Consider the following 25721-nt stretch of genomic DNA (forward strand, 5'->3'; position numbering starts at 1 on the left):
GTGTGTGTCTGTAGCAAAAGATGCTCAGGTTTTCTTTTTGGTTAACAAGTAAAGCATGACACGCTTGTATGGGTTTGTAACACACATAAATGCTGACACAGTTTTCCTCGTATCTCTTTCAGGAAACCTCCTCCTACTCAGATCGAGGCTTCTGAGAAATGAGCTACAAATGTAAGTCCTTTGCCTGACCTCAGCACTCAACCTATGATGTTGCTTTTAAATTAATTAAACCAACTAAAACACTTATGTAATCACAGTGCCTTGGACCCTTAACCTTTAACTTTGTGCTCCTCACTAACCATCAGGAACAGGAATCACCACTGACTTTATTTATTTGTAGCCAATTGCTATTCCCTGCAAACACGCTATCATCAAAGGATGACTCACTGCAGGACAAGCTAGTCAAATTCACATTTGAAACACAACCATTCCTTCAGTATTATGAGACGAAGTTGCCATTTCTGATTTCAGTTTGTCATCCCCAGCACAAGGAAGGCTTCAGGCGCTATCAATAATGGATGAGGATGTGAGACTTTCCAGCAGGTTTTATAGAAGCTTCTGTGCATGCATTTAAAACCCAGCAGGACCGGCTCTCGGTGCACCTGGAAACCTGGCTTTCAAGCAGTTCTTGAGGCAGTCTAGTCAGTCAGTGCTGCTTACAGCAAAGATAAGAAGCTGCAGCTTTCAGAGAATCACTGGGGTTAAGATTGTGAGATGTTAGGAACAAGTGTACAGGAGTTTTATAGTGCCTTCACAGTATTATCACCTTATATAATTTGATATGGTGAGTGTATTTTCTAACTTTCCTATTTACACAAGTAGCAGACACAGAGCATAACATGAGCGTCATCTGGAGTTTCTGCCCACCTGGTAAATATGAGTCCAATATTCGCTATCGGCCTGTTTTGGTCTCCCCTTACTTCCGAGGGAAATATCTGACTCTTTAACTGGTAAAAGCTCCATTATGTTCACCAGCTAGTTGCTTACTGTATCTGTCGGCTGTTAAGTGCTGGTCAGGTAGCATTCAGTAGGTTTATCAGAGCTTATTCGCTGAAAAGAATTGAGACTGAACCAAACCTGTAAAACAAATATATAGTAATGACCGTAAAGCTGCTAAAACGTTATTTAGAACTGAGGACAATTTGGCTTATATGATTATTTCTTAAAGGAATTAAAAGATCAGCCAGTGCAGAAATAATATTTCAGCTTGTTTCCAATGCCAATCCGCTTGTTGTTGTTGTCTACTGTATCAACCTGCCTTTTTGAGACACTCATATCTAGAAAATTCTTGTTTTGTAGAGGAAACAGGTTGTAATATTTTTCCAACACTGGCGATTTTTTCACTTATTTCAAGAAATTAAGATTTATAGGTCTCAATTACACAGAAATGACTTGAGAAGATGGGGATTTTTAGTCCTGGTGTGGTGTAATTGTACATTGTAACAATGTAATTACAATAAGAAAATAGGGGGAAACATGATAGTAATACTTCACAGATCATTGAACATTGTGTCTGCAGGATTATGTTATGTTTGTTATAGGAGTGAATGTTATTTTTTGTTAGGTTGTTGTGAAAAAGCACAAATGTACAAATCCAAATGTACAAATGTACACTTTTGTACAAATCCAAGCCATAAACATGTAGATCTGCCTTTTGAAAGTGGCTTGGGAGGCCTTATGTATGGCTTCTTCTCCATTCTGTCATTTTAATGGAAATGTGAAACAGTATTCATACTGCACCAGTTTCAATTTAAGGATTATACCCACAAACATGACCACTTCTTACATGCAGCCACATATTCAATGTCAAGCCTCTGTCCTTCATTCCTTCACAGTTCACACACCTATACACACAATGTTCTGTCTTTGTAGTTTCTCTCAAATATTTGCACCCACACCTCCTATATCACATGTACACACATGCACTCTGAGGCATGCATTTGCATACAAATATAGTTTTTGACATTCACACAGGCACATGTACACCTCAGCAGCATCTACACATGTGCACACATATTGCCAGTTTTCTGCAGAAACAGGGGTCCGTCTAGCCAGCTGTGGTTAGGAGATAACAGAAGGCTCCAATCACGGGACTCCCCTCAATCCTTCCCATAAGGCCCCTGATGGGAGTCTCCCTTGTGAGGAGGATGAGAGGGTGTAGCTGATATCACACTCACAATAGGCCACGCTAGAGGTGTTAGAATTGGATCTGGAGGTTGCATTTGACACCGTCTTTTGTACAGTAACCATGCCCAAAAGGTGCACCGTAGGTTGATAACAAATTAACTGTACAACTTTCTCTATGGCAGATTAATCTGTGCTTTCTTTTTTAGGTCAAAGTAAGACACGTAGCATTTGCCAGGTGATAATCAGATCAATAATAGCGTCGCAGAGGAAAGACAGAAAGGATACAAACACAATATTGAAACACTGTGATCAAAGCTGAGCGCACTCTGGGAATGAGAATGTAGGTTGGAGAGCAGGGCTGCAAAGGACAGCTGTGATTGATGCATTACTCTCTCCTAGCTTTCTGCAGACAAAGAGCGGGACACTGTGGCAATTTCCCTGAATCACAGTGTACATCTTATTTTGTCTCTTCCCTCCTTCCCTCCTCTCGTTTCTTTACGCACTTGCATTATGAAGTGCTCATCCTGTGCTATTAAAAAGCCTCTTCTGTGTGCAGAAAGTAGCTGGCATGGAAACACTTTTTAGTCTGACTAGGGTAGCGTAGAAGTGCTCTTACTGTCCTACACTTGGAACATAAACTGATTATCCTTTTCTGAACAATAATGAAATGCTTCATCCCATTTGCTGTTGCCTTTAATATGCTGTAACAAACATTTATATTGTTTTACCTTTTGTTATTTATGATGTCTAAAAAGCATAGATGAATCGTTGGTTTCCCAGAGATGAGATGAGCTGTTAACTCTGAAATCTGTTTATTTTCAGAATTTCTAATATACCAGGGCGAAACACACAACCCACTCACACTTTGAATAGAACATGTAAAAAAAAAAAAAAAAAAAATGAATTTCACTCTGTGTTACTGTGTCAAGGTCAACATCCTCTCTGTCTCTGAAGTCCTATCAGCAAAGAAAATCCACATTCCCTGCGTCAGTGCAGTTTAACAAGCTAATGAGTCTCAGTGGTGATATTAAAACCTCAGTGGGAAGGAAACCACATGGGAGCCAGTTGATTAAGCAGACTTATAATGTAGTGAAACCTACACAGCCTTCAATATATAAATCACACCATGTAACAATACAACAGAACAATAGTACTTCATTTTATTGTGTACAGCTGTTGTATACATTAACAAATGTTAGTTGTAAATCCCAAAAATGTTGAGTTGTGTAAAATCTCAGCCCTGGGGCAGTGTGTTAAATTCACAATTCCACGGGTACTAAAACATGAAAAGAAAGAAGTAACAGGACTCATGTTTTTTACATAATGGCAGAATGTACTTGTTTCTGGTTCGTATGGCTCTCATGAGCCAAAGGTATTACGGAACACCATGCAAAGAACTTGAATGAAGAGAGCGATAGAGAGAGATTAATATATTTTAAGATTAACATGCCCCACTAACAGAATGGGGAAAAAACTTATAAAGCTGATAAACAATGTTGCCGGGTTAGCTCAGTTGGTAGAGCAGGCACACAAATATAGAGGTTTACTCCTCAACGCAGCGGCCGCGGTTTCGACTCCGACCTGGGGCCCTTTGCTGCATGTCATTCCCCTTCTCTCTCCCCTTTCATGTCTTCATTTGCCCTGTGAAAATAAAGGCCTAAAAATGCCCAAAAAAAAGATGATAAACAATATTTTTACTCCTCACATCATGGCCAGGTAGCTTTACAATAAATGGTTCTACAAGTCATATTTAACAATCAAGTGCTCTGCTTTATTTGAAAGAAACATTTTGATAAAGCATTCCGAGCGAGTGCAATACAAGTAACTCTAAATCTCATTCAATATCAAATGACAATATGAAAGTCTGAACATTCAAACTGAGGAGAAGATTTTTCTAGGTTTGATACTGAACCACAAAAACACCAATCACAGTATTTTATGGTGTCTGAAAGCTGTGTGGTGAATACTCCAGCCACAACAATAATACTGCAGGACCACAGACTCTGGAAAAGTGCACGTAAACTAGCCACACTACATGTAGTATAATATATTCCATGTGAGCCGAGGGCTGTAGCTTACATCTCCTAAATGTCAGTGCTCTGTGTGATATAAAATCGTATATATATACCATGTCTGCCTATCCAGCTGGCTTTATGACCATTGTCATGGCAACGACTCATCCTTGTTCTGTTGACTGGTTGACAGACAGCCATTAGAGTATTATTGTGATGTCATGTGGGGGATTGTGGGGGATTGTGAGGCATGAATGCAGGGTTGACCCACTTGGCATCCAGAGGAGACCCCTGTCATCTCTCCCCCATCACACGATCACCCCTCACATCTCGACAGGAAGTGACTTGACTTTTCACCATTTCCTTTCACAGAAGGAAGTCTCATTGCGCTGCTGCTGCTTCCTCTGTGTGTGTGTGTGTGTGTGTGTGTGTGTGTGTGTGTGTGTGTGTGTGTGTGTGTGTGTGTGTGTGTGTGTGTGTGTGTGTGTGTGTGCGTATGTGGGGGGGGGTGTCAAGGGATGTCAAGGCTGTGTGGATGTGTCGACCAGCTACTGTGATTTTTTTTGAATTATCTCTCCTCCAGCTCAGCAAGAAAACACTGTCTGTGGGGAAACACAAATAGGGAATTTCATGCTCATAGGACAGTGACTTTGGAAGATACCCACTTGATTTGACTGTCTCATGCTATTCAATACTTTGTACTTGAAAATGTATTTGTTATGGATTTTGTCCCCCATTTCTTACATTGGAGTCATAAAGGGATCATTTTATGGCCGGTATGAAAAGGAGAAATGATTCAGATGAAAAATAATCAGCATACTGTACGGGCATGTGAGTATTGTATTAGGACAGACTTGAAAATATTTAAATCTATCCTTTAAAGTTCTACTGCTTTTGAAACATTTCTGAATATTGAACTCGAGCTTTACAGTATATACTATGGGCATGATATTTATGTGTGAGTATCTTGGAGATTAATGGAAAATAGAATATTTGATCATTGCAAATCAGCTAGCTTTTTGGCATTTGTGTATTAACAGACCTCAGCTATATAAAAATGTGACATTTTATTGACCTCTTGTCTCTTGACTTGCTCCCCTCCAGGCAGATTAGAGGTCAGAAACAGTGACAGAATAGCAACTATAAAACTGTGCCTACAAATCAGTGCATAAATCTTCAGAGACGAAAGATGTTTCTCAACACACAGCCTTGAAGTTTCCAACCCCTGTTAACATTTTACGATAACCACAACTGCAAATTCATAAATACTCTGTACACTGGAAGAGCTTTATTTCTTAAATGTAAAGATCTCTCGAGATCTCCAGGTGACTCCTAAATGTATCACTGTTTTTTCGTACTAGGCTTTTCTCATCCAGAAAAACCATAAATGGTACCAACATCACTCCATACCCATTTAATGTACTCACTTCACACACACACAAATTGTTTTGAGGTCATGGAAAGTTCCATTGCCATCATAAGCAGTGAAGTGGTGCCACTGTCTTTCGCTGACTTCCTTTCTAGCTCACAGTCTTCAGAGATGGGCTAAAATGAGTGGGTCATCTATCACAGCAGAGGGGAGAGTGGTAAATTTATAGCTGTGAAAATAGGCCAGAGCACAGCACTGATGGAATAGATAGAGTGTAATTAGGACAAGGTTAGCCTGCTTCACACACAGGCACGCATGCATACCCATATACACTATTATTAATTATGTGACGCACATACAGTACATACATATACAAGTGACTGTGTGTGTGTGTGTGTGTGTGTGTGTCTCGCACTCAGTGACTGACAAATTATTCAATTACGTTCAATTGAACAGAGCCCCATAACTTAAATCAAAGCAAAGAAAATTCAAATCTCTCAAGCAGTCGTGGGCAATTATTATTTTTGCACACCCATATGCCTCACATAATCACACTCATTTACACCCTCACACCTTTTCTGGGATGAACACATGCATTGAACACTCTTCTGACACACATCTCCTTCAGTATCATCTGATTACTTCTCCTTAGCTAAAAAACTTGGTTGTTTACTTCATATAAAAGACGGAACTCTCTTGACACTAACCTCTCTCGCTCTTCCTGCTCGATGCCATGTTTCTCCCTACTTGCTGATTTCTGTCTCTCATCTTCCTCTGCATCTTTATATGTCTTCACCTTCTTCCCAATGCACAGTTTACAACACATTTACTCATTTTCACACTTTTTCAGTCCTGTTAGATTGCTTTCATTTTCACTGCTGTCAAAACCCACACCTTTCTCCCCATAGCTTTCCCCCCACTTCCTTCTGTCCCTTCCTCCTCACCAGCAGCCTGTAAGCTTCTGCCTCCCTTGTTACATGTAACGCACACACTGCCTTTAGACACAGCACACTACCACACACACAGAGCTGCCCCCTGTCTATAGGGCAGTGCTGTAAGCCTATAGAGCAGATGGGCTCAGGGCTGACTGACTGAGCTGTGCTCTTACAAACTGCTTCTCCGTACAGTGTTGCTCAGATGAGGGGATGATGTCCTTTGCACGTTCTCTAATCTAAATCTGGCCGCCCACAGATTTGCCAATCTAGAAACTGGCAACCGGTCGAAAAAATCTGGCAACTCAAGGGCTATAACACAGACGGCCAAGAGACGTTTTGATCCAGTATCTAGCAATCAGTTTGACTGTTTCCAGGATGGCACAGTTTAGGTCTGTAAATGAAAATATTGGGTAAAATTCTCACCTTGTCTTGGAATGAGGAGTCCATTTGTTGTTGGAACTGTTTCATGGCAGGAAATGTGTTAACTGAGTAAATATTGTTGGAAATAAAATTGATGAAATCTTCATTCAGTGCTATAGGTAAATATTGACAGACAGGACATTTACAGAAGCTTAACAGAGGGAAGCCTGACTGGGTAAAGACTGACAGATAGTCCCTAGAATGATGAAGTACGAGGCTATATATATTCGACATGAAAGCCCCATAGGGTTTAAACTATTTGGCTTTTTAAAGATTAAAAATTGATCCCAGTATTTTTATTTGTGCACTATTTAACATCTTTTTTTAATCCCAAAACATTCATCCCTCAGTCTGTACCACCGATGTAGTATTTAAACAAAAAACAAAAAAAGGATTTTAAATGTAGGACTTTTACTTGTAACAGTGTGTCTTTACATTAATGTAAAATGTTTCATATTTAGCAAAACGTCAGGCTCAGAAAATGCTCACCTGATTTATGAGCATCATTAAAAAAGATATTGGTGCTTCACAGACAATAGTTTCAGGTATGGCTCTGGGACTTTTTTGTTTTTAATCATTAAACATAACTTGACATCGACACAGACCTTTTCATCACATCTCCATTGCGTTCTGTCAGACTTGTTGACTGAGAAATAATTCTGTAGATTCTGACTTGAACAAGTAAATCCCCACCACAACAACCCCACATGAAAACTTTAGAGAGTGATGGAACTTGGCAGAAACAGCTTGTATTGAGTGTGATCGCCCTCTTCTGGTCAGTAGCATGAACTGCCTGTGGCTCTGAGGTTGCGGTGGCTGAGAGAATGAGTAAGGTCATGAATTTGATATGGTGCCAAACGCCCCTTTTCCCACTGGGGGAGCAGATGGCAGCTCCCCAGTGCACAAGGCAGGGAGATGCTACCACCAGACGCTCCAAGCAGGGTGTAAAAACACACAAACGCAGACACATTAACATTCTTGTGTGCACTATTCTCTATGAGCACTGTCTGTACACAGACTGAGATGCACTTGTCTATCTGAGCTACTGAAGGCAGAAACTTGACCTAAATTATTTTACTTTTCTTCCCTGAGTGTAAACATGGCTAACCTATATTGTTATACTTTGCAGTGATAATGTAGCGGGTTTGAGTTCACTGACAACAGTGGTTATACATGATCTATACATATTAGCTGCCAGGTTTGATTTTCACATTCTTTTTGCCCTGCTTAAAAAAAAAAAATTGCTGTCTGTTTGCCCCAGTGGACACATTGAATCTTGCAACTTTTCCAGTTTTGACAGAGGGACCAATAGCTTCAGCTTTTTATGACTATATAATAATAACGTTACAAAGCACTATATAAGCTTGCTTATATAACTTGCTCTGTCTGTGAAAATAAGAACAGCCTACATTTGACTATTTTTGGATAAATCTCAAAATTTGTCCTGGAATGTCATGTAGATGTAGATGAAATTAGAAATAATAAGTCAGTAATTCATACTGTATGAATAATTTCAATAATGTTTTAACAGGATTTGAAGGCAAATTTGGGTACTATTACAACATAACACTGGGTATGCCTTTAAGGACCTATGAATCGGCATCTTAATTAGCTCATAATCAGTGTTTTATTAAAGCCATTAAAGTCAACCACTTAATAATGTAGAAAATATCTAATATAAGACAAGTCTATAATATTTTTGAGCATTAACCAAATAATGTTTTTTAGCTTTTGACTGGCAGTGTATTGTTTACAATCCTGCCTGCATTAATAATGCGACTATCACTGTCATTTCAAGGCGTACTGGTTGACACATTGAGGAGGGTATATGCTAAGCTCAGCTGAGTGGCGTGTCACGATGGGATATGAGGCAGTTAGCTAATGTGGTGTAAAAGGATTTAGAGGATTTGACCCTATCAGCAGAGATGGCACTCAGAAAGGCTCTGTTAATGACACTAAATGAGTCTGTGCCTGCAGCATGCTAATAATAGTGGCATGAAATCCAGGCTTATAATATATATGGAGATTTTTTTGTTGTTGCAAATAGCTAATTGCTAGAAGTGTTGTGTGTGTGTGTGTGTGTGTGTCTGTGTGTGTGTGTGTGTGTGTGTGTGTGTGTGTGTGTGTGTGTGTGTGTGTGTGTGTGTGTGTGTGTGTACACATGTGTGTGTGTACATGTGTGTGCATATTATGTAAAGGCAAAGTAACACAATTCATTTCAGTGCCTTCTCTGAAACACAATCAACTCACATTGTGATGTGAAGTGAGCTGCATTTCAACGTCCCATCACTTATTGTCTGTCTGGCAATAACATGTAATTATCTCATTGTCTGCAGGTTTCTAGATCTCTGAAGGTGAACTTGTTTACAAATCAATCTATTTTGTAGATTCAAATAGCCTTTTAACAGGAGTACGAAGCAGACTTTTGTTTCAGATAGGGCCAGGCTGAGATAAGATACGATTTTTGGGGACTGTACACTGGTTTCAAATTTGATTTTCAACTTTTAGAAAGCCATTGACTGCAAGGTTGACAGTTCAAATAACTTACCAGGGAAAATATAAGTTAGGGAAAAAAGAGCAATACTGTCCCCTTCCTAGATTCTTTTGTTTTGTAGTTCATCTTTGTGATATTTTTGCAGTAAGAGTACACGCAATAAGAGTACCTGGCCAGAATCAAAGTGGGGAAGTCATGGTTAGACTGCCGGCCCAAAGGATGCCCCATAGCAAAAAGTACAAGTCTGCCGTTGGGCAAAGCAGCTGTAAATGTATGAATTTAAGATGACGTTGGCTTGCCTAGCTGACTTCCTTTGGATAAATTAAGAATAAATGTACCGTGCTGCAGATGAGATTGAGTTTTTAACCACTTTATGAGTTTTCTTCACATCTGCTGGAACTCTGCAGGCACCTTAATGACAAGATGATATATCGTTATATCATATATCATGGTTTTTCTGTCCAATCTAAATCTAATATGCTTGCATGCTATCATACACTACAACTACTATTTATCAATCTTGGAGAGGAATTTGATAGAAAAGCGTGGTATAACTTTATTAAATATCCACTGAACTATGTAAGGAATGATCTGAATTTTAGACATTTGAGTTGTTAGGTTTGATTTAAACATGTCATTCAGCATACGAAAAAATCTCTTTCAACATCAATAACAGGGCGGAAAAATATGTGGCGAAATGGGGAAAAGCAGAACAGTAGTCTTTTAAACTGCATTCACTTAACAACACCAACAGAGATAAGGAAGCAGCATGCATACTGTTGAGTTTTGAATAGACTTTCAATAATAGTATCTGCATTGATAGGCAGGGTTCCTTTAGTCTAGCAGGAAAGATAAAAATAAATCATAAATTTACTCGCTTTACTTCATTCATACATTCCTCACAAACCAGAGCGTAGAAAAAGTTTTCTTAAACGTAAGCTTTCTTTTGCTCAAAATGTAAGCATGAGAGAAAGCAGATCAACTCGCGGTGACTGAATGGCAGCTCCCTGGCATTCTTTTACAGAATTAGATTTTTTTGTTAGTGATTATTCCACACTGCATTAGGAGCCATCATGAATATACCTGTCAATGCGTAAATACCATAAAAAGTCTGTATTACCTTGGCTTTCATCATCTTTCATTTTCCATGCATAAAGTACCATCCTTACCAGGCAGGGCATTGGCACAGCTTGGCTAGTAGGGTAAGGAGGTGTAGCTGCCAACTCCTGAAACCCACCTCATGCTGGTCAAAGCCTCTTTACTGGTTTCACTATGACAGTCTGCCTGCCATCCTTGGCTCGCCATGCAAAGATAGGACAGGAGCTTGGTGACCAGTGCCAGGGATACCCACTGGAGGTGGGAGGATGAGAGAGAAGAAAGAGTGGGGAAGAGAGAATAAGAGAAACAGATGGAATAATGGGCAGAGAAAGGGTCCTCCCAGAGATTTGGTTGTTGTGTATCACAACTAAACTGTAGGATATGCTGAGAGGCAGCAGGTCTATTATTTAGACTTTCCTTTAACTTTTTTGTTGTTTTTCTGAAAAGGGCACATGATTCAATATCCAATGCTACACCAACACAGTTTAATTTGTTGATTGGTGCACATGAATGGAAATGTTTGCACTGTGTGAATTAATGTTCTTCTAATCTTTTTCAGAATGTAATTAGACCGAAAAGATGACATATTTGTTTACTGACTGCTGGCATATACTGTAGCCCCACACAGCTGTGGAGGTGTTTGGAGTTACAGATGACTGCCAGCTATTGTTATTTTTCCCATAATGTATGCCCTGACCCACTGGCTACAGTTCAACATTCTTCCACACATTGTTTTTCCATCCACTTTCAGCATTTGGACACAGATGTTCACTGTGGGAGGCAATGGAAAGCTGGCTCATTCACAGCACAGCATTCACTCACAGCTACAGTTTGTAGTCTGGTTTGGCACATAAGTGGGCGTGTTTGTGTGGCTGAGCAGATAGGCACTGTTGAGTTTGAATGTGCATGTCTGTGCCCATGAGTGTTTTGTACACTACTGTTTTGTTCACTAGTATATTAATCAGTTCTAAACTTCTCTCTTGTGTTGTGTCTTTCTGTCCTGTTTGTCTCTGTTTTCTAGGAATCACCTTCACGGTCATCAGTCATCTCTACTTGGCCTGGGGGTCTTCTAGAAGGTCGGACCTCCTTGCCACCATGAAAGGGTTGGGGACCAACCGTAACAGACACCTGTCTGACTCCTGTGAACCTTCCTCAGGCCATACAGAGGCCCTATACTCGCAGAAGACCAGCACCCTCCCACGCAGCCCTTACCTGCTGAGCCCCACAATGGACCACTATGGCACCATGGACCCCCACCTCTATCCTTCAGCCAACCCAGGCTCCCTTCCACCAGACTGCATGCTGCCCCTCAACAACCAGCTGTCCAACAGCAGCACCTTCCCCAGGATTCACTACAACTCCTATGACCAGTCTGACTTCTCCCCACCTGGAGACAGCATTGGGGGGATAAGTACAGGGACCATGGGCACGTCCATGTCTATGGGCATGGGAACGGGCATGGGCATGGGCATGGCAGGGCTGAGTGGACGAACACCTATGATTACGAGCGGCTCAGCAACTATATCACATCATATGACCAAGAACCAGGCACCATCCAGTCTGCTGGAGTTCGATAAGCAGCTACCTGGAGGCCGTGATGGATTCAGCACCTTGCAGTTTCATCGAACGTCTGCTGTTGCTGCCGACAAGCAGCGCACAGACAGTCCTGGTCGTATCCGTTACATGCTGCACTCAGTACAGAAGCTCTTTGCAAAGTCCCAGTCACTGGAGAGCCACAACATGAAAGGAAATGTCAATGGACGCTCCACTGGCAGTGGTGGAGGCTCGTCTGGCACTGAAGACGGAGGGAAGCAGAATCGCAGAGCTAAAAGTAAAGATCGGGGTACAAAAGCAGAGGCAACAGCCAAGCGACGACCACGCTCCAACATGTCAGGTTATTGGAGTTCCGACGATTTGGACAGCAGTGATTTGAGCAGCTACCATAACACCATGGCCATGATGACTCTGGGGCGTCCAACTGGCCATGACAGCCAGGGGGGGCAGACCAGATACATCCACAGTGGCTACAACACTATCAGCTCCTCCAAAAGCAGCAATGACGTGAAGTATCAGGCACATACTGGGCCTGGGGGTGGAGGAGGTGATAGACTAGGTGGAGCAGGAAGAATGGTAATGAATGATAATGACTATATGAAAGGAGGGTCCTGGTCCACAATGACCATGGGCCAGCCGAGACAGGTGATCCAGAAGGGCTCAGCTACTCTGGACAGGTCCCTGCTCAAGTCCAAATCCTGCCAACCTGAACTAACCTGCAACTACCTACAGGTTGGACGAAGGGTGAGTAGGCCTGAAGCGAATATAGTGCTGGATAGAAGTTAGATTTACAAAGTATTTATTTTTACAAAATCTCACAAATGCCTATTTCTATGTGTAGGATAAAACATATCAAATTATCCTCACTATGAAAAGCTATAATACAGCGATAAAGGAATGACATTGATTGTAAAAAGACTAATTGTATCCACTTAATGCTGTCTGTAGGGTGATTGGAGTAGCACATTAGGCCGCAGCGGGGGTGCCAATGAAATCCCATGTCGGCGGATGCGAAGTGGTAGCTATGTGAAGGCCATGGGCGACATGGAGGACAGCGACGACTCAGAGGGAAGCCCCAAACCCTCGCCAAAAACCACCGCTCGTCGCCAGAGCTACCTCAGGGCTACGCAGCAGTCTCTGAGCGACCAGCTACCCCAACGCAAGTAAGACAACAGACTGAGACACATTGCTGTGCTTTATTATGCAGTACATATTAGTATTCAACAGCAAGGGAAACAACATTGTGTTAAAGGTACAATCCGTGATTCAAAGGTAAACCAAAGTAGCCGATGATAAAGATTGAGAACACTGGTTTGCAACCTGCTATCAAGCGATTAACATCAGACAATTATGAATCTGAGTGATTCATGTTTTCTGATGCTGTTAAAAGTTTGTTTACATCATTAAGGTTTGAAAGAACTATAAAACAAACCAATATTTTCAGTCACGATCAGTTGATAAATAAACAAATGTTTAATTGTTTTATATATAACTTAAAGGCCTGACATCCTCCATGTGAATATACTTTAAAAAATATTGTTTGCCTTTTTAAAATGGGTGGCTATAAAAACTGTTGATTTTCAGAGCTTACCCAGACACTCCTAAGAACACAGTTAAAAATACTGATTGGCACAACCTCTCAACAATCAAAAGAAAATAAATAAGCAACTATTTTCTGGGCGTACAGAGGGAAAACTACCACGCCCAGCATGACAGTATGGAGGAAAATACAAATGCATACAACATGCACACACAAGTACACACAGTCCACGCTGCGCTTACTCACGCATAGAATTAAGTGGTGTCAGACTCCCTGTTGTCCTCCACGTGCCAGTCTTACTACCATACTACCTTATCATACCATAGTACTACCTACATCAGCTGTTACCTTCCTTTTGTTGGACCCACAAAGCCATCTAGCTAAGAGGATACAGACCACATTAGGGTAGTTTATATGGGCTGAAATATGTGCAACCAGAAACTGAATTTGAATCATTTATATTTGAATTTGAATTGCTAAACTTTAATAATTGAAATTGCATTGAAAAACTGAATTTGAATCACATAATTAGAAATTGTATTGTTTAATTTGAATCATTGTTTGTTTCCAATCAACCAGTAAATCTCTCTCCGACTGACTGGCATCACTTGTCTTAAAATGACATGCTTTCTGAAGCAGACATATTGTACAATATGTGATGAAGGCGCAGTGGGACATAGCTGAGTTGACTGTACCTTTTCATAAAATGACAGAAATGCATTCATATTCTTTCATTTGTATCTAAGGCAATGATCAGCAAATTTAAGCAATACAAAACGGTCATGTTTTGTGATGTCTACTCAGATTTCAGAGCACAAAGTGTTTTGCACATTTGCAGAAGAACAATCACATTGTCCTTAAGTTGCAAAAGGTTTTGTCAGCAGTTCCATCTGCTGTCAAACATAAAATAGTTTCAATCTAAAATAACTGTCTGCAGGGATTTTTTTATTAACATAAAAGATAAGACAAAACTCTTTTAATTTATTAATTAATATATTTCTGTCTTTTGTCTTAGATGTTCATACTTTGTCTTACTCTACTGTACTTTGGATATGTTTTTAGAGTTTTGTACAGTAAGTAAGTAAATTGAACTATGCTTTAAATTTTCATTAACACACATGTATATTATAATCGACTTTTGATATTAACCAAGGTAGCTCCAAATATTGAAAATGTCAAATCAAGACTTCTATAAAGCAGATCATGTTTTAGTTGACAATGTAATCCTTAAGTTTGGAGGTTGCAGTGTCAAAATATCAGTGCCGCACTACTGTATATACAAACACTTTCACAGTGGGTATATTCTGGTTGGATCAGAGATTGAGTGTTGATGTAAGACTATTCAACCAAAAGAAGTAAGCATCATCCTGAGAAACACAGCCAGGGGCCTTCCTGACATATACACCTCCACATAAATACAATATTTCAGATCCCTTTAAAGTCTATCTTTACAAATTTAAGGATTTATTCTTCCCTTAAGCATGCTTGAATGACTAACCCTACTCCCCCTGCCAATGCCTGACCATCCAACCCCACTCTCTTCCAATCTGCTCCACCCTGATTGGCGTGAGCAGCAGAACCCTGGATTACACCTTGTTGCAAGGGGAGCTGGATGCCCTGTGGTCTCCACTCCACAGTGTGTCCTCTCTGCACCAGCTGGGCAGGTCAATGAGCAGGTCAGTGATAGGTCTATAAGCCACATCTTAGGAGCGTGGTGCAAAACGCTTTTGTCTGATTGGATCATTTACAATCAATGACTTTGCACTGCCGCCCTCCGAGGCCTGTAAAGTCAGTGGCAACTCCAAATGCCAAATTCATGCCCTGCTGCCAACAACTGCCAACCTCCCTTAAGCCTGTAAATACCATCTGCCCGGTGCTTTTAGGTGAAAAGTAGCTGAGCTTGACACTATTCGAATGGGGGAATGAGGGGACATCTGTGTCCAAAAACCATGACATGGCAGCTTACTGCCATGTGACTATCACTGTGTGCCAACAAAGAATAAGTAAAAACACAACTTCAGAGCTGCTGTTTGATTAAACTTAAACCTGTTCTTTGTCTTTGGCACCATGATGGCACAGAGAGCTGTGTACATGCATCACCTGACATCACTGGCTTTGCACGCTCAGATGCTGAAATGACTGATGCCAAAATTAGATTAAATTGGAGTAGATATTTGGATTCACGATGACTTATAAATGTTTGTGGAAATGAAATAAGTAACTTGAATGACAACCTTATCTACCTTTTATCTCTCTTTCAATTCCTGGTTTTGCTGATCGTTCATTTTCTTCGCCGATCCATGTTCCCTTCTACCTCCCTGTCATCGTATAATAAAAAACATCAACTGTTTTTCCATAGTTTCCCTGAATATGTCCTGACATCGCCTTTAATTTCCTCTTTGTATTTCGTACCCTTAACACATCTTCTTTATCTTGTTTTTCCTCTCATCTTACTCCTCTTTCTAGCTGTCTTCCATCTCTCAGAGAGCTCTCAAATAATCGCAGCCTCGACAACCTGGACTGCATTGGGGGTACAATCTCGTCTTTGCCACACTGGGATGATGATGACTTCAGCCAGGCCTGCAGCACCTTGGGCAGACGTAGCTGCTTGGGACAGGTCAGTGCTTGTCTGGAAAGGAAAGATAGGGATTGCATTTAATGTGAGCTGTCAGAGGCCAAATAATGAATCTGTTTCTCTATTGTCTGTTTGTGTCTCTTTTTCTCTCATTAGCTAAGCAAACATTTTTCTAATGAGTTAAGAATACATCTGTACTTGCTCGAAATTTACATGACTTACCGTAGCTCCAAGCAAACACTCAGCTCAACAGCAGTCAGTTTCAAAGATCCCTTTGTCTGCCTTGAGCCACTAAAACTAATTTCTGAAGTATACTTTGCATTTTCACAGACACAGCTTGATTGACAGTAATAACATGAGCTTCCTGTGAACAAAGAATCCCTATTTTCCAAATGTATCTCATATTAATTTTGACAAATGAATGACATCGTTTTAAGTCTAATTTATCTACTTTCATAAGAGCTATTAGCTTGCCACTGACAAGGTCACCAAGATGATGAACAACTACGCGGAGGGGCTCTGATCTTTTTCAATGAACTAGTTAAATGAGGGAGTGCAGGCTATTAGTACAGGATTTACACCCAATCTCTTGAGATGTCACCACATTAACAACAGTGTCCAATATATGAATTTATTGCTTTAATTTGCATGCACAGCAGCATACCAAACACATTTAATATGCAATATAATGTAGACTTGTTGGGGTCAAGTTGTATAATTTTAGAATGTTTTGTGAAACAAATTGTATTGACAATAGGTAGCTAAATCAGAACACCAATACCTAACCTAGCATTTTACATGACTCCAAAATGTGTCTAGGTGTAAATTATCTGCTTCATTTTCTTTTGCTCTGCCTCTTCTGCACTCACCCCCTTAGATGCTTCTGTCACCAGTCAGTGAACCATCAAAATAACTTTGCTACACATTTTGTACTCCTACTCAGGCTGTTTCTGTCAATCAACAAAATATGAAACCCATCATCTGCAAAGCTGGTTTTTACGCTTCAAAAGAAGTCTCAGAAAAGTAGTTGCTGTATAAACCCAAAAATGTCTCCTGCCTTAGCATTTCTTTTGTTATCTATAAATTTAAAGTTCTTATATAGCTGGCCATGTAAGAAATGTCAAAAAATGAAAATGCATTTTACAGATGAATGACAGAAACCCAGCATGAAGGGAAGCAGGAGGCGTAACACTGGTTTCAATGGGTTGAAGAGCACTGTGCTGTGTGACTGTGCTCTGCACTACTTAGAACTAATTGTACCTTATTGCCACACACTTAAACTTTGACCCTTTTGGTGCCATTTCATTGCATCCCATCAGATGTGTCTCACAAATGGAGAATGCCCTTTACAGAAACAGTCAGCTGGGCGGCTGGGCCGTTAATGGTCACCTTCAGCGCTAGAAGAAGCTTCTATCAAAATAATCACACTCATGCAGTACTGTTCTACTTGCATAACTACTGTTACTGTCTTTGCTAATCTTCCTCCAGCTACGGGACCTGGAAATGAGTCATCATTATGAGGACCGCAGCTCCGAGTCCACATTCAGAGATTCCCGTTCCCACTCTCAGGACAACCCAGAGCCTCTAGACTTGCCCATGCCAACATGCTTCCGTTCCCGCAGCCACAGCTACCTGAGAGCCATCCAGGCTGGCTGTTCCCAAGATGATGACACAGCATCCATAGACTCAGGCTGCTCACCGCCTCCAATTGACACCACTGTTCGCACCTACAGCACCAACACTGGTGAGTCACTGGCTGAAAAACAGATGATAAATTTGCTGCAAATTAATTCATTTGACTTTATAAACAATTCGAAAGGGCAAAATGGTTTCTTGGAGTTCTAATCATGATGCAGTGTTATGTTATATGGTTTGAATGCTTTCTTTATAACATACACAATATGCATAGTGCATATCTGTTTTGGTTATTTATTTGGTTATTAAACTTTGATGATTTTTACAAAGTTGTGACCCCTTTTCCAGAGCGACTAAAACACATGGGCCAAAATCTTTGGATTGATCGGTAATTCCCATATTTAAATGCTCCTTGGTCCTGGGTGGGACACTAGTCCTCCAACGTGCACACACCATCATTTTTAGCTCAAATGCAGCCTCTTTTGCCCATGCTAGACGGCCCTTCTACACAGTGGAAGACATGGAAAGAACAGTTTGGCTCTTACCTGATAGCCACTGGCTTGGACAAAGCCCCAAAGGAGAAACAGCTTGCAATTTTTCTTCAACGTTTGGGGACAGACAGACAACGCATCCTACCCACACACACAGGTAACAAATTTAAACCAGCTCTTCTACCTTAAAAAGATGCTATCAATTTACCACTTCAATGACTACCAAAGAAATAAAAATTAAAATTAAACTCACTATCAAGTCAAACTGATCCAAAAAAAGGCGCTATTGGCCAGTGGAGTTTTGGTTGTCAAATGTGTGAAAATGTTGTGAAATGATTACAGGACACAGCAGCACAAGAAAGCACTGGGCAATATGCTTGTTACCTAGACGTTATGCTTGGGTTATTACCATTGATTACCCACCATGTGGCGCTCTTCCCTATAGTCTTCTAAATAGAATAGACCATGGAGCATATGCTGCCTTCAGGCTGGTAGAATTCTTTAGTTTCTATTTTGATATTGCTGAAGATCTACAAGTAGCCTATAGTCTAGATCAGATTTTATTTCTCTGAATTATTTTGATGATTTTGTTTTGTTTTGTGCTGTGCAGTAATAATAATGCATTTTGATGGTTTATTGTGCTTTGACACAGAGCATTGAGCTTTTTTTGCAACACGTAATAAAACACAAAACTGTGTCCCCAAAAAGTGACTCTACAGTATCCACGTTTTTATTTAACTGCCTATCAAAAGCACCGTAATGTGCACCATAATTACGTTTAGGTACAATCGTGGATGTAGGCTATTATATACGGGTACAATCTATGGGTACAATATTCAAACTGTGGACCGAGGCGCCCCTGGAGGCATCAGTAGACACGCCTCCCTCGGGCTCAGAGACACAAACAAAGGCAACAAAACCCGGCTTTTCTTCTCCACAGCCTTGACAGAGAGAATGTCAACTCCGGTTACAGCTGCCCTGATAATAACTTAGCTAAGTCACAGAAACCGCTGTGTTGAATATTTTGTCTGCGCCTGACAGCAGGGTAAGTATTTTAAATCGTGTTTAACGGCAATAGTGCTGCTCAGTGTGTTTCCCGTTAACTTACACAAGTTATTGTTACGTAGAACATTAATTTAGCTTGATTACGTGGTGACTGGACGCTCTTTAACAGTTTAACGTTACCACAGAAACGTGTTACGTAGGTTACGTTAACGTTCGCTGCTTTACTCTGGGTTTGTCGCTTAGTCGACAGGAGCACATCCGACGGTAAATTAGCTACGTTAAAGCCACGTTTAACATCACTGTGTTGGTGTGACGTTGACCAAAAACTTCAGCAGGTGCTATTATTGAGCATTAACGTTACGTTACCTTCAAAGTAAAAACCGCTCAGGGTATTCATTCTGTGTCTAGCTATCTGTCTCATTGATACCGACATTATTAACAGCACTGAGTTAACTAGCTATGCTAATTTGCTTCCCTACTGTAGCTAAATTTAGAGGGAATTGCTGATTTATCTGACATGTTTAAGTTAGAAGGAATATTTGGTGAATGAGGAGTAGGCCTAAGATGCAAACAATTTGAGACCATTAATTAAGCAAAGATGAAACAGTGTGTAGGGAATTGGGAGAATCATCTCTCTGTCATCAGTTTGAGATCTCCAAACTCTGAGATTATTTGTATCTGATGGTCTGTCTGTCTCCACAACTGCCTCGAATGATCTGTCATACTATCTGTTTGATACACTCTTTACTGTATTATAATTAAGTATTCCCTGCCATGTGTAGAGTGCTCTGTTGCTGACATTGGAAAAGCATGTTCCCACTATGTGTGTCAGCACTGTGCTGCACTCATGGCTGTGATGCTCCACCATGGGAGTTAACTGTATGAGGACTAGTTATATGTAGTTGTTTGGATGGCCTATAGCCGCCTCATAAAAGCTGCTTCTTTTTGGTTGCTGAAATGGAAAATTGGCTTTCACGGGGGATTATTTGATGACTGCCCCAATTTGGTCCCACATGGTGTCCTGTCCTGTGTATTTGCAACATGGATTAAATCCCATTTTTTTGGGTCACATTTAATAAAGACTTTACAGTTTTGTAGCTGTGCTGTTGTTGAAAGCATTGAATGTGATATTTCATTGGACTAATGGCTTTGGTGACAAAGGAGTGGATATAGTCTCCGGCAAGGTTGTCTGTGTCTTGTGGCTGTTAATTGATTTAACAATACAGATGGGTCAACTGGCAGGCAGCAGGCAACTTGGCAAGCAATACTAAACCGTTAAATAGAGCATCACAAGCCACCTTTTGTCTATCATTGTTTCTGATTCATGTCCAGCTCCAACTGACCACAGAGCAGCACCACCTCAACCAATCAGCTTAAAATGTATATTGTTGCTGGTGAATAGTTCAACATTCTTTATAACACCGGAGAAAGCGGGACCAAAGCTGTCATCCTGAGTGTCTCATCTGCTCCACAGTTATTGAGATTGTTTGACCATCTTTGGAGTGGATTACATAAGGAAGACGGGAGGCAGATTGGATCAGGGGTCAGTGAAATGATGCATTCTGTAATGTGCCCAATGAGGGAATGAATCCATTAAAATTAAACATATTGTTAACGATAATTAAGACCCAATTCTGTTCCCTGAACTATGGCTAAAAGCCAAAAGCCAAAATTATTTTTAATCCTGATCTTGGATTTCGAGGTCTAAAAAAATAAAAACAGTGATGTCATTGTGAGAACTGTTATTTAATTATCTATCCCCAGTCTTCCCATGGCAACCATTAAAATGCTATTAACAGTGAGGAGACCAATTTTTGGGTTCTAGCACATAAAAGGTTGACCAAAATTTCCTATTTTCGTGGTTTTTCTTTCAGTTTGTGAGTGTTTAGCCAATATATAATCAGTTTGTATGCAGTGAATTGCTTACACTGGTTAGAGGGTGAGTAGAAAGTCATGGGGTTGTTGGAAAGTGTTTTCAACTGCTGTAGCTTCATACAGCTAATTGTTTTCCAGCCTTGAAAATCACATCTTGAGCCAGGGCTCACAGTGGACAACAGAACCACTGTCCAGATGGCATTAAAAAAACGGCAGTGCTCAGTGCCCACTCCAGATTCCACTCAAACATTTTTGGCACAAAGCATCTGCTTGTCACTGTTGTTAAATTCCCTTCTGTAGAGCAACCAATACATTCTACTGAGCAGCTCCTCTACACAAATTCAGCTTTTTTTTTTAAAAGCTAAAGTGTTTGGCTTCATGTCAATTTTGATATCTGTGATACTGAGAGTTTACATTAAGGAAAGTCTTCGTCAGCACTGGTTCTATTGCCAGTAACTGGTACACATTCAATGTGTTTTATGCTTGCACAACTGTACATGTTTGTGTGGCTTTCTGTGAAATAAGCATGTAGCCTACAGGAAATGGGCAGTTAAAGCATGTGCCATTTACTATCCATCTGTGGGAACGTCCTGCCATGGGTGCATTTTGGACTTTTAACAGGCATTTACCAGGAATCAGCTAGATTTGGTTTTCTACGCTTTCATTTTTTGCTACACTATGACATTAGTTAGGTTTATTACAACCTTAATTTTTTCAGTTTCACTGCTGAGAACTAGGATGTGGCAAAACCAGTAGCTTTTAGCCATAGTACAGTTTGAACAGTGGATAATGTGGTTAAACTCTAAACTTGTTCAAAACCTGTCTGATCACTTATGTGGTTGTATGCCATTGTTAGACTGTGTCTAGTCAAATTGCATAAAACATTTTTAAAACAAAATGACAATCCTGATATTAAGCAGGTATAATGTTTACCATGTTCCCAATCTTAGGTTAGTTTGTTAGCATACTAACATTTCCTAATTGGCAGTAAAGTACAACTGAGGATAATTGGATTGTCATTAGTTTTAGTCTAGGTGTGTTTAGTCATACACTACACAAGTATTGGTCAATTTTGACCCCATAATTGAGGTATTTGAAAAGTCTAGGGATAACCAAGTTGTTACAAATTACCCCAAGTGGGGCATGAATGTCTGTACCAAATTCCATGGCAATCCATCCAATAGTTATAGAGATATGTCAGTCTTGACCGAAGTGGTGGACCGACTGACCGACATTGTCATCTCTAGAGATCCCACTCGCATAGCTAAATTTGTCAGTGCTCTCTGGTGGGGAAACTATGGAATGACGACACTCTCCAAATTAAAATACATTATCTTTGGCATTTCTGTACTGCAGTTTCTTGTTATCTATTAGCCAATATAGCCTATACAGCATTGATATATTTGTCATAAGCTAAAATTGGCCTAGCCCATTTATTGTGTCCAGCTCTACTACTTTATCTCCTGTCTAATCTCAGAGGCAGCTGTCAGTTATGATTTGAGGGCTTGTTTTGGTGGGTAAAGCAGATTCTGTGATATTAAGACTTAAGGGTGAATTCTGTTCAAAATGACGAAAGTATGATGTGACACTCGGAGAACTGCAGGGCAGGTGTCCAAACACACTTCTATGCCCTCATACACCCAGTTAGTGACAGCTATCCTGCAGACTGGGATGCAGTGGAGCCGGCATGACATAACTGCCACAACAGTGACAACTTCATTCTGCCCAGCATCTATCTCTGTCATGAGAGGGACCATGGAAAATGAGAAGCTGTCTCAGCAGGTTCTCCTGGTGGAAAAGGATGGTGGTCAGAGGCCGGTGGCTAATCCATGGCTATTGGCAAGTACTGTTTAAGCTATGGTGGATGCTAAACTGCAGGTTTATGAAAATAGATTTGTTAGACTGAATTTCTGTCTCGCAACATACCAAGAGTGTATCTATCTATCTTGTGGATGTCAGGGACAGCTTTTTGCCTGGGTTGGTGGTTCCCATCTTTAAAATGTGGAGCTGAGAGTGTGTTCTAACAATCAAAGCATCATGGTGAGCGAGTGATGTTTGGATTGTCAGCGTATTTACAATGAGGGCTGGATATCCAAAAGAGTGTGTGTGTGTGTGTGTGTGTGTGTGTGTGTGTGTGTGTGTGTGTGTGTGTGTGTGTGTGTGTGTGTGTGTGTGTGTGTGTGTGTGTGTGTGTGTGTGTGTGTGTGTGTGTGTGTGAAGGCACAGCCAAGGTCTGGAGATGGTCCAATTTGGGTGTGGTTTGGGTCTCATCTCTGTTGTTTACAGATGGTGTCAGTGTTTTGGCTTTATTGATATGTAACCTCGACTGCATTGGAGTGGTTTGCTGTCCAGTATATCAGCTGGGACTTGGGACAATCCGAGCTCTATCCTGGAGTAAGTCAGGTGTAGAGTGTTGGAGGTTCAGGTATGTTTAAGGTAAGATAAAGATAAAAAGATCAGAAGGTTGGACACTGATCAGTAGCAGATCCAGTCTGCAATTGGCTCCACACTACACAGTACCAACACAAGAGAATGGTTTGACTGAATCCATTCCACTGTCAATCTGGGTTGTATAGGTTTTTTTGTTAGTTTGTTTAAAAAAAAAAAAAAAAAAAAAAAAACGAAAGCCTGAACTATGCTAAGCTTACTGACATTTTTGCAGCTGACAAAGACTGCATGAAGTTTTGGTTTTTCTAAATAATGGGGGTGCAAATCCATAAAAGCACACAGAAGCTCCGAGAGGAAGACCAGGAGGACCTTGGAGTCAGTCGTGGTGCAGTAGTTCAAGCTGATGCAATGGAATAGCTGACTGACAGCAGCAACTCAACTCAGGTTGTTGTGTGAGGTCATAGGAGTTTCTTGATAGGTGAGATGGTTGTATAATCATTAGATATAACGCTAAGAAGTGATTTACAATGAACAACAACCCTTTTGTTTGAGTGTTTTCTCAGCAGCTCACGTGTTTGCTGCTTTTTCAAAAGCCTTGATGACCACAGCATTCAGTGCAGCAACACTAAGCATAAACTTGCTTCATGCGGTGCCTCACCGGGTCATTAAATGCTGTCATGTAGTTTCCTTTTGGATGTCACTAATACAATCTCAGAATTTATGAGAGTTTGACTCCTATGCACCTCAAATCTAGTGATTATGTATTGTGTATTTTTGCTTTTACACTTTGAGTGTAACAGCATTTAGTACACAATGGCTGAGCTTTACAGAACAGTTTTATTGACTTACTACAGTCAATAAAATGGACAATAGATTTAAAATTTGTCACTTGTACAGATCATAGTTCTGTGTACGTGACATCCTGAGGCACACACCATGTAATTTCATTGGAAAATATTTTAATTGAATTAATATCCCTCACTGTAGTCTCTCTCTAGAATTATTTCTGCCACAGTTTCCTCTGGTGGAATCATATTTGATGTGTAATATTAGGCTATGAAGGCATTAGCAGTCCCACTGATTTCCTGATTATGGTGTGGTCTGCACCACAAGCTGTTTCTAAGCAAAAATGTCAAAGCAGCAAATACTCTGTATCTACAAATGAAATTATTATTAAATATATTTAATAACAGACTGATGAAGCAGCTTGTCCTGTCATAACTGCTTTTATTTAAACAAACTTTATTTCTCTCTGCTCAGCCTCCAAATACCGTCTGTCCCTCTCAGTAGTCTGTACTAACTCCTCCATGGTCTTGTACAAGTTCCATTAGCTTTCCACTGTTTTTTTCAATGCTGTGTCAAATAAAGGATCTGTTTAACGGACCATATACAGTAGTAGCCACAGGGTTCATAATGTTGTACAAGAAAATTCCCTGTTTAGATTAGTTTATGGCGGCCCAGCATCACACTTTGCCTTTACCATGTATGAGGGGATTTCTGTGGTCTCTTGATTGAAGGCATCAGACTCTTTGAATTTTCAGAAGAGCATTTGAGTCTTTATATAATCGAAACGAAGCTTCGTTTAATTCCAATCAGTCGCTTTATGCGGCCCGCTCCGCTCAGAGTCATTGTTTCACACGGACCGTTATTAACGACGCACACAACATTCAGTGGTGCGATGGTGGAGAATACGGCGCTAGCGGCAGAAATGACCGAAAACGGGATAAATTATGGACATCAAGTGGATAAATCTAGGATGTAAGAGTTTGGATTTATTGCTCAACTCAGAAAAAAGACACAGCTTCCAGGCTGGATAGAAAAACTCCTGAGAAGGCTACAAAGACACCAAAGACCCCCCTGTGATGGCTAACTCCTTAGCTTTTAGCAGGAAAAATCGGTAAGAAGCTACGTTTTATAACAGTTGTGTAACTGCTATAAATCATCTTATGCTTTGTGTGTGGGCTTAATGGAATCATGAGACACTAAGCTTTCAGTGGGTGTGTCGCATGGCTGTATATTTTGAAGATTTAATGCTTTAAAGTTATAAAAACGTTCATGAGTGGAGGTTACAGCGACGCCACAGTCACAAAGTGTGCCGTCCACGGTACAGTGATCCTTGAGGCAAAATCATTTTTTATCCGATTAATCGATGAAATAATCGCTAGAATATTCGATTACAAAAATAATCGTTAGCTGCAGCACT

General features: G+C 40.5%; 1 protein-coding gene and 1 long non-coding RNA gene across 7 annotated transcripts in view; one reads left to right on the forward strand and one right to left on the reverse strand.

The window, feature by feature from the left end:
- dlgap4b (discs, large (Drosophila) homolog-associated protein 4b) overlaps positions 1-25721 on the forward strand; it is a 111518-nt gene that overhangs the window by 69719 nt on the left and 16078 nt on the right. For 3 of the 6 annotated variants that reach the window (XM_036002166.1, XM_036002164.1, XM_036002163.1), the window contains 7 exons: positions 123-171; positions 11477-12753; positions 12958-13172; positions 15124-15225; positions 16016-16166; positions 17613-17868; positions 18255-18407. In XM_036002166.1, the coding sequence (XP_035858059.1) occupies positions 11551-12753; positions 12958-13172; positions 15124-15225; positions 16016-16166; positions 17613-17868; positions 18255-18407 (2080 nt within the window). In that variant the 5' untranslated portion in view covers positions 123-171; positions 11477-11550. The remainder of the gene's footprint in view (positions 1-122; positions 172-11476; positions 12754-12957; positions 13173-15123; positions 15226-16015; positions 16167-17612; positions 17869-18254; positions 18408-25721) is intronic. The other 3 variants (XM_031276574.2, XM_036002165.1, XM_031276582.2) reach the window with 3 other exon arrangements.
- On the reverse strand, positions 5422-19590 carry LOC116034027. The gene is made up of 6 exons (XR_004897608.1): positions 19359-19590; positions 18305-18391; positions 15962-16178; positions 15793-15867; positions 6216-6304; positions 5422-5702 (listed from the first exon to the last, which is right to left on the reverse strand). It is a non-coding gene; the product is annotated as an uncharacterized LOC116034027 (long non-coding RNA).

The sequence above is a fragment of the Sander lucioperca genome, chromosome 6 (genome assembly GCF_008315115.2).
Source record: "Sander lucioperca isolate FBNREF2018 chromosome 6, SLUC_FBN_1.2, whole genome shotgun sequence".
Classification (NCBI taxonomy): Eukaryota; Metazoa; Chordata; class Actinopteri; order Perciformes; family Percidae; genus Sander; species Sander lucioperca.